Consider the following 10,552-nt stretch of genomic DNA (forward strand, 5'->3'; position numbering starts at 1 on the left):
ACTTCTGGAGGTGGCTCTACCACATCTGTTTCAATGACTTCGGCATCATCATTAAGTGGTTGGTCATTCAAGTGTTCAGTATTGTTAGGTTGTTCAACAATATTTGGCACACTTGATTCTTGAGGAATTAAGGGAAGAGGGAATTCTACCCTTATTTCACTAATGACCGCATTACGAGTGTTAGTACTCCCACTGATCTCACCATTCTCAAAGATCTTGCATTTCCAGTTTCAACAATTCTCTTGCTATGATCAGGACAATAAAACCTATACCCTTTAGATTTTTCTAGTAACCCATAAAATAACCACTAATTATCTAAAATCCATTTTTCTTTTCTTGCGAAGAGTATACTCTAGTTTTCGCTGGACAGCCCCAAACATGAAGATACTGCAAACTGGGTTTTCTACCTGTCCAAAGTTCATAAGAAAGTCTTTGGTACAACCTTACTAAAAACTCAGTTTAATACATAAATAGCGGTTCTAAGAGCATAAATTCACAACGTTATGGGTAAGGTAGAATTATCATAATTCTAACCATTTTCATGAGAGTTCGGTTTCGTCTCTCAGCAACATCATTCTGCTGAGGCGTACTTGGCATAGTATATTAAGCATAAATGCCATGCTTTTCTAAGTATTTGGCAAAAGGTTCATGTAATTGACTTATTTTAGTGGTACGACCATAAAATTCACCACCTCTATCAGATCGAATAATTTTCACCTTTCTATTTAATTGCCTTTCAACCTCAGTCATAAAATGTTCAACTGTGCCTGAGAGTTTTCTTGCAATAAATAAATCCATAACGTGAAAAAATCGTCAATAAAGGTGATAAAATATTTTTCTCCACCAAAAGTCGAAACACCAAAAGGTCTGCAAATATCTGTATGTATAATTTTAAGGAGCTCATTGCTTCTTGTGGCATTTATAGTATTGTGTTTGGTTTGTTTACATGTAATACAATCCTCACAAACGGTAATGCTTGTAAAGTCTAAATTCGAATGAATATTATCCTTTATAAGCCTCTTAATTCTTTCACTAGAAATATGATCCAGTTCCTTTATGCCATAAGAATGATAAATTCGAATGAATATTATCCTTTAGATGCTTCTTCGGTTGCAATGTGAGCATGAGATGCACGCTCAAAGAAGTTAGTTCCATTAAGTTGGGGAACGATTGAGGTAAACATACTAGTAGAAAAAATATGTTTTTACATTATAGGAGCAATTAAGAGATGAATGCTCACATATAAAAGCTTTGAATAATAACACGAACATTAATTTGAAAACCTTTATCATGAGGCAATTATGAAAACTCATTTGGGTAGTCTTCATACAATAATAAAAATCATGCTTTTAATATCCATATCTTAGTTCAACAATTGAGTAATAATAAATTGGCGTTACCTTTGGGTAATCGACACCAATTTAAATTATTAACTCCATTAGTGTTCATTATGTCGCAAAGACTATTTCCTTTGGGAATCTAGACCTTTTATGACAAACAAACTATTTAGATAATGAATAGCCACACCAAGCATGATGATTAATTGCATACATAGATTTTCATATTAACTTGATTATAAACTCTTCTTATTTTACCTCACTTTGGTGATTGTAAAATAAACATTATATAATCAATAATGTATAATGATTAATTGTTTAAGCAGATTTTCACTTAATTTGATTATAAACTTCTATTATTTTACCTCACTTTGGTGATTGTAAAATAAACATAATATAATCATAAATGTATAGTGATTAATTGCTTAAACAAATTTTCATATGAATTTAATTATAGACTTTACTTATTTTGCCTCACTTTGGTGATTGCAAAATAAACATAATATAATCATGATTGTATACATTAAAACATAAATTGAATTATGTAATCATTTATTCCACCGTCTCGATAGATTCATAATCATGAAACATTTAATTGAAATCTCAATTCACCCATACATACATTCAAACTTAATTTACATACAGTATACACAATCAATATACCCAAATCAATTCCATATAGATAAATAGAATCAATTTGGGAACAAATATTTCAAACATGGAAACCATTGATTCTCGGTAGTGAGCATACAAATATGAATTGACAATTCATCAATTAAAAATATCCAAAACCTATGATGCCATGCACAACAAGATTCAAAACTTACACTTAATGTATAACATATTCTCTCGAATCTATGGCATCAAATAACCATCATTCAGTTTAATAGCCATTTTTAATTGTAAGTATACACTACTACATACGCATATTTCATGTAATTTCATAATCACACAAAATAAACAACCTTTAATTAATAAAGTAATTAACTAGTTCAATTCACAAATATATTATGCGAACAAAATCAAATAAACTGAATTACCAATCGTTTCACCCACTGTCTCGATACTTGCATAAACAAATTTTCCATAAAGAGACAATCAAAACATAATTATTTAATTTGATAAGTGTGCGTAATTAGTCAAAAGAATTAAATCCATAAAGTCTTAAATAATTAATACTCCCGTAATATTAGGCATATGAATTCATTAGTCACGTTACACATGAATAATTGAATCAACTAATCTTGAATTTATAATATGCTGATCATATTAAAATGATCGATTCAATCCATAATAATTTATCAAAAAATAAATTCAAAAAAATGGTTTCAATAATACGAAAATACATGAGTTCTCCACCTCGCTCTGATACCAATTGTTGGAAATTATTTTTCATAATATATTCAAGAATACATAATTGAATATGAATTAAGCAAGATCTTTGAACATCATGTATTTCACGCATTAACCATAAATATAATGGATCGGAAACTTACCTTTATGATCCATAGCGGAAGCGATTGGGGAAGCCGGAGAGAACTTCCTCGGACTTTAGTGTAGTGGCGCAACTCCAATGATTTGTTTCCCTCTCTTTCCCTCGTTTATGTGTTCTCTGTAATGTGTGTGTTTTGATAGGATCACCACACTTATATTTATAGGCAGAGAGAGGACAAACCCTAATTATCAAACATTAATGCCCTTTCCATCAAAGTGGCTAATATGAACGTTTCTTATTGATCAAGAATATAAATTGATACTACTAATTGATCACAATCAATTCTAATCAAATCATATGCATTTAAATGAATAATAATTGTGAGAATTAATGTACGGGCCACAATTTTCTTATTATTAGCGTGTGGCTGTTTTTTTTCAAAACGTTTGAGTTGATTGAATAGCAAGAGTTGAACAAATATTTAATGCAAATTCTAAAGCGGAGATAATTATATTTATAGTACTACTTATTTGCACAGAGTAGCCATAGTTATTATTCATATAAAGTAACGACGATTGCGGTTATTTTTTAAAACGCCAGGTTAGTATATAATGATGTTGATGCTTTGAAAACCAATACAATTATCATATTGATGCTTTGAAAACGCCGGTTTATTATCGGTTACTTCCAATCCAAATTTCATACCCTATATTCTTAATTATTCAAATTTATACCCAGAATTCATAAATATTAAAAAAATGGTCAAAACTCACCTTTTATATGTATAGATTATTACGTGATTATTCATCAAATTCGAAACCGATTTTATTTTTTTATTTTGTGTATTTTTAATTATTACTATCGTGATATATTTAAGACAAATGTGTGATTTCGATTCACTATCATTCTCTTTTCCTTTTTTAGTTTATTTGGTTGATCATTCACAAATTTGGCATTTCCGATTGTAATTCTGCACAATAATTTTATTTGCAGGTGTGATTCTGTAGGCTCCGCATTATCACTCTCTATATTTTGAATAGCTTTTTTTTAGAATTTGGTGTTTGATTTTGTCGATTTCTTGTTTTCCCTTTCTCTGCGGGCAGCTGGAATGGATGAAGGGAAAGTTCACCCAATTGCGAGTAATTCAGGGGAGAAATTGGGGGCAATTGCGATGCCGGCTAATGTAATTCGCGACGCAGATGGATCGTCTAGGGTTATATTATCGGAGCCCACCGGTTGTACGGCTGAGGTTTGTAATTTTTTTTTGAAGCAGAAATGCTTTTGTTGATGAATTTCTTATATCTCATGAAGATTTATTGATCTCTCTCTAAATAGTTATTTTTTCATGGAATGCAACGTTTTCCCCCTTTCTGCTTGTTATTGCTCTTTGTATATGTCATGTGTATGTGTGGGATAAATTACGTTTAGCCTACTTAGAGTAGTTAATTATTAATAAATGTTTAATTGTGAAATTTTGTATGTTGCTGCCTAGGTGCTTTTGCACGGCGGGCAGATTGTATCTTGGAAGAATGAAAGAAGAGAGGAGTTGCTATTTTTGACCAACAAGGTGAAGTTTTCAGATTATGTATATGTGTTAATAACTTAATATAACTCAATTATCACGAAAAAAGGTGGTAAAGAATTTTATACATAATACATCTCTTTGAAGGGATGATTGAGTATTATGGTAGTAGTTGATAAGGTTACTGTTTTGGGGGTTTGGCAGGCTCTTTGGAAGGCTGGTAAAGTCATCAAGGGCGGGATTTCCATTTGCTTCCCGCAGGTGAGTCACTAATTTAACTATAAAATATCTAAACTTAAACCGATTCTCATTGAATTTTATGTGCATACCAGTGTATCAATTTTGGGTCACCGGAGCAACCTGGATTTGTGAGGAATAGACTGTGGTCGGTAGATGACTCTCCTGCGCCTCTGCCCCCTGCCAATAGTCGCTCAACGGTGGATCTTCTGCTTAAATCCACAGATGATGATCTGAAGAATTGGCCGCATAGGTTAGTAGTCATTAGAATGGCCATCATCCCAATAACTGTAGTATTTAACACATTCTTATGTTGTTTCGGTTTTGATGGTTTGTTTAGATTTGAGTTACGTCTACGAATTTCTGTGACTGCTGGCAAGCTCACCGTGATCCCACGTGTGCGGAACGTCGATAGCAAGCCATTCTCGTTCGCAGTTGCTTTATGCAGTTACTTATCCGTCTCTGATATCAGGTTCTTAGCATCACTTACATATTTTCTTCTCATTTGCATGGTTGAAATGTTATCGTTCCCATGCTTTAGTATTGCTAAATTCATTTTTATTGAGTGTATTACACATTTAGATAATAGTTTGATTAACACGGATGAGGAACTCTGCTATGCATTTTAGGAATAGATTGCTTGATGCTATTTGATTTGCAGTGAAGTGCGTGTTGAGGGCTTGGAGACGTTGGACTACTTTGATAATTTGTTACAGAGGGAAAGGTATACTGAGCAGGCTGATGCAATTACTTTTGATGGTGAGGTGGGTAATGCTTTTCTTTCAATTTATACGTGAGATGTGAGTATCTGCATACACATTAGTGTGGTTGGTTATCGTCTCTTTTGTGGGTTGATAGGTTGAGCGGGTGTATTTAAGCACCCCACCGAAGATAGCAGTAATAGACCATGAGAAGAAGAGAACCTATGTACTTCGCAAAGACGGGATGCCTGATGCAGGTTCCTTGTTTTGTTGTTAAAATGTTCTTTATCTTTGTGTTCATTTTTTCTAAAAGCAGTAACCACGTTGTGCAGCTTTATGGAATCCCTGGGACAAGAAAGCAAAGGCTATGCCAGATTTTGGTGATGAGGATTACAGGATATCGTTATGCATCGATTCTTCTTCAATTGAAACCCCAATAGTCTTGAAGCCCTGTGAAGAGTGGAAGGGCCGCCAAGAGCTGACAGCCGTCTCTTCAAGTTATTGCAGCGGACAGTTGGATCCTCGAAAAGTACTTCAGGGGTACCAGTATTGAATTTGTAGTGCATATATATCGTATCGGGATCACTCGTCATCATTTTCCGTTGTGCATACATAAGCCGCTTCTTTTCTTTGTGGAAGTACTAATCCAGCTTCATGTTGTTTGATGAGCTTTATAGTATCTTCTTTTATATGAGGTTCAACATTTTACCTTGATATAGGAGAATTAGAATTACTTTTACACTAGATTCTATGATGATGGTGCCAATTATGGAACCTGGTTTTAGCTTTTAATATCATCTGATGCTTCTCCCATTATTCCTATAATTGATTGAAGAAGCTGGTTTTGAATCATCTACTTTTCATCATATATTTTTACACTCTTGAGAAGTGAGGAGGAATCATACATTTTTGCGAACTCTTCATCCTTCTTGATGGAAGCACCTAAACCTTCACCAAAGCTAGGTTAGAAAACACGATCTCCAGCCAGACCATCATCCGATATCGATTCCATTACCGTCATTTCCCTTGGTTGTTTAGATTCTGCTTTTCCAGTTTTCGCCCGATCCTTAACTTTCTCATTTTTTGTTGACTCGACTTACTTTCACATGAGCAATACATACAAGTGTATGGAGCTAGTGTAGCAATCAATAAGCAAGAGTATCGTATACATAAGGACTATAGATGATAGGCAATGTTGATCACTATTTAGATAAGTCATAAGAAGAGGCTTTTGTTTATATTCTAGTGAAAACATATGTTAAACAATAATTAAAATAAGGAAAGATGAAAAGCTACGTAGAAAAGTAGTCGAATTCTATGGACTTGATAACAAATCGCCTATGCTTAATTAATTATGATCCTATGCGTACTATTTAACGGGTTGATAGGTTATACACTCTTTAAAGATGTACGCACAACTTATGGATTATACAATTATAATTCAAGTTTTTTTTTTTTTTTTGCAATTACGATTATAATATTCTCATTCAACATCTAATTATCGGTTTAATACTTTACATATAATCTTAAATTTCTTAACTCCTATCGATCAATATGATAATTATTTATATTTCAAGCATAGACTACTAATATGTAGAAAAGCTTTAGACTATTTAAAGTAAGACCAATCAAATAAATAGCAAGCAGCCAAAAACCATTAAATCACCTACATGAGAAACATAGTAATTTAAACCATAGGAAATAAGTATTTACACCACCGAAATTTATGAGTGTATTAAGAAGTGAAAAATGGGTTAGAGTGAAATCTGCGTCTCAGCCTTCTCATACTCGACCTTGTGGATAAAGAAGCTAAATCCTACCTAGTTGGGAAGAATTCTATAGACAATGCCCCTTTGGACTTGATTGGGTGGAAGTTATGAAGTTATTATTCCTACTCGGCCGGGAACAACTCTCAGGAGTCTTACACTGGTTGACTTGACCGGGTGGAGTGTAATACATAACTCATACCCGGTCGCTCCTTCTCCTCCCGAGCGGGTGGAGTTTCAAGCACAACTCCTAGTCGGATGGGTAAGAGCTTGTGACTTTCACCTAAAAACTTAGTTATTCATAATCCTAACAAAAGTGATAAAACAGTTGCAAGAAAACATGAACAAGACTAAATAGAAAACGCCCTTGGTGATAAAATCTTGATTGGAAAGTCCGTTTTCTCCGTTGGGATGAATACATCATTTCATGTCAAATGATATACAAGCATTCATAATCATTCATCAACTATATCTCCCCCCCTTTTTGTTTTATCTTTATCTACTAATTCAACTAATATATATTTTATATAAACTAATTTTCAAATTATTTTTTTGTTTGCTAACATTAAAACTGTTATAAATTATGACGCAACGTAACACTATTTTTTAATCCAAACAAAGCTAACTTACCAAAAATTACTCCCATTATTCTGAATTTAATTATACATTTAAATGCCAAATCTTACTATTTAAATTCAAAACACTTTTAAGTTCCGAAGTGTTACACATTCTAGGAAGAAAATAAAGTAAGAAAAATGAATTTTGAATAATGCTGATTATAGTCGAGTGATAGGAATTTCCTATTTTTTATATGGAATATTATGGTTTTATAGTTAATTAATTAAAACTCTTTGATTGATACTCCCTCCGTCTTATGTTACTTGTACTTTTTATTTTCGGTCGTAAATTAGGGATTGATTGTTTAGTGCTAATAAATTAATATTTTAAGTGTAACGAGAGATCATTTAATAAAAGAACACTTAATTAACTCTAATATATTAATTTAATATCCTAATTGTTACTTAAAATAGATATAGTGTAACTAATTCGGAACAGGTCAGAAATAAAAAAAGGTGCAAGTAATATGAAACAGAGGGATGATATGTTAAATATTTTTATGACTATTGTCAAATTAGTTTACTCTTATTCAACAAAACAAACAAACATTTAGAACATAACAATTTATCATCCATAATTTAGATTTACGACTACCTAGGGACGTAATCAAATGCAAACTATATATAATGTAGAAACTTCAAACTATGACCTGGACTGTTAGAGCATCCGCAGCGGTGCTCTTGACTAAGAGCACCCGCCGTGCCTTCGGCGCGACGAGTACCCTGCTCGCCGCTGTGTTCTTGCCGACAGCACGGCCCTGCTCGATAGCAAGAGTACCGCCGTGCCGAAGAGCACGCCTACGTGGCTCCTCCTGATTCGCCAACGTAATTTCCGTTGAATTTTATTTTTTTTAAATTGAAAATAATCCTTCAAATTAAAAAAATATATTTTCGTATTACCAAAATTATAGCCGTTTTATTACTATTTTTTGAATTTTTTTTTTATTTTTTAAAATCTTTTTAATCCCAAAAACAATCTATAAATACACACATTCATCATCTATTTTTTACATCAAACTATCTCTCAATCATACTTCTCTCATATTTTTTCATACAACTCACCTACATCTTCCCTCTCACTCAAACATTCTCTAAATTCAAAAATGGATCTGAACGAGATCATTGCGGAAGCGGAGCGCGAAGAACAAGAATACTATCAACAATGTTGTACTTCCTATGAAGCCTATGTCGCTGCTGCTGCCCCCGCCCCTCCTCCTCGACCAACGAGATCAAATTGCCGCTACATCCCTCGTGACCGGGAGGGAGCCCACGAAAGGCTCGTTCGCAACTATTTTTCTGACGAGCTGCGATTTCTGGCAGATTACTTCCGGTGCCGTTTTCGCATGTCAAAATGCTTGTTTTTACGTATTGTCAACACATTGCCCGCCCGTGTTGAATACTTCCAATCACGTACAGACGCAACTGGTCGACAAAGTCTCTCGGCGTTGCAGAAGTGTACTTGTGCCCTCCGACAACTTACCATCTGGCAAACGGCTGATATGTTTGACGAGTATTTGCATGTGGGGGAGTCAACTGGAATCCTATGCCTCAAAAAGTTTTGCGTCGGCGTTCGTTCTACTTTCGGTGAGGAATTTCTACGGGCACCCACCACCGAAGATTGTCAACGGTTGCTTCATCTTCACGAAACAGTCCACAGATTTCCCGGTATACTTGGCAGCATTAACTGGATGCATTGGAGGTGGAAGAATTGCCCGAATGCTTGGAGGGGGCAACACTTAAGCGGCCACAAAGGCGGCGGCTCAACGCTCTCATTGAAACGGTTGCCGACTACCGCATATGGATTTGACATGCATATTTCGGTACGGCCGGATCCAACAACGACTTGAACGTGCTCTATTCTTCATCCCTCTTCAATGATCTTTTGAATGGTGTAGCACTGATGATCGACTTCACCGTCAACGGAAATCCACACCACATGGGGTACTATCTCGTCGATAGTATCTACCCAAGGTGGCCGACTTTCGTGATGACGCTCAAAATGCCGCAAGATCCGAAATGGGTTCTTTATGCGCAACGTCAAGAGGCCGCTCGGAAAGACGTCGAAAGAGCTTTTGGGGTCCTCCAAGCCTGATTCAACATTGAAGACTCCGTCTCAACTGTGGTACACAAAGAAAATTTCCGACATCATGTACATGTGTATTATCTTTCACAACATGATTATAGCTGACAAAGGACCGAGGGTGGCTAACATTTCCGACGAGGATGAAGCCGGAAGCTTAATCGCAAGGTCTCCCCCACGTCGAGGTGTGCATACAACGGTATGCGAGAGGATCGAAAGAAGATTGACAATGCGCGATACCAAACCCCACGTTGAGCTACAAGAAGACCTAATCAAACACATTTGGGTGAAATTTGGCCACGAGTAGTGATTTTTTTAATTTTATGAATTTAATTATGTAATTTTTAATTTTTAGGATTTTAATTATGTAATTTTTAATTTTTTAGTAATTTGTATAGTATTTCGGGTATTTTTAATGCATTTTAATATTGTGGAAATATTTTTAGTAATTGGAGTATTTAAATTGAATAACAGAATGGTGGGACCCTTGAGCATGCTCTTGCGAAAGAGCATGGATGTGGGTGTTGTGCTCTTGAGCAGGAGTAAAAAATGAATAAAAATGGGTTCGAGCCCACATCCATGCTCTTGCCAAAGAACATGGATGTGGATGCTCTTAGATTTCAAGATTTGATGTCAAAATGACTATAATAATGTTGTACTATAATTTTGTTAAAATCTAAAATATGTAGAAAGAAGAACGAAATGAAATGACTAGAGCTGTCAAAATGGATTTTCAGGTATCGGATTACCCGATACCCGATTGGGTATAGCCAAATTTAACGATTTTTTTTAATTTTATAAATTATTTATATATTTAAATTTTTAAAAATTTAAATGACTATTTTGATTTTTGAGAA

General features: G+C 34.6%; 1 protein-coding gene across 2 annotated transcripts; it reads left to right on the forward strand.

Moving 5' to 3' along the window:
- The first annotated feature begins 3,529 nt into the window (after positions 1-3,529).
- Positions 3,530-6,024, forward strand: LOC121805603 (putative glucose-6-phosphate 1-epimerase). 2 transcript variants are annotated; one of them, XM_042205521.1, is made up of 9 exons: positions 3,550-3,765; positions 3,876-4,021; positions 4,265-4,339; positions 4,499-4,555; positions 4,627-4,784; positions 4,872-5,003; positions 5,193-5,295; positions 5,390-5,489; positions 5,565-6,024. In XM_042205521.1, the coding sequence occupies exons 2-9, from the start codon at positions 3,881-3,883 to the stop codon at positions 5,783-5,785; spliced, it is 987 nt and encodes a 328-aa protein (XP_042061455.1). In that variant the 5' UTR covers positions 3,550-3,765; positions 3,876-3,880; the 3' UTR covers positions 5,786-6,024. The 2 variants fall into 2 exon arrangements, with proteins under 2 accessions (XP_042061454.1, XP_042061455.1); XM_042205520.1 differs by having other exon boundaries at positions 3,530-3,765; positions 4,627-5,003.
- Positions 6,025-10,552: the final 4,528 nt, after the last annotated feature.

Source organism: Salvia splendens, chromosome 5, assembly GCF_004379255.2.
Source record: "Salvia splendens isolate huo1 chromosome 5, SspV2, whole genome shotgun sequence".
NCBI classification, from domain to species: domain Eukaryota; kingdom Viridiplantae; phylum Streptophyta; class Magnoliopsida; order Lamiales; family Lamiaceae; genus Salvia; species Salvia splendens.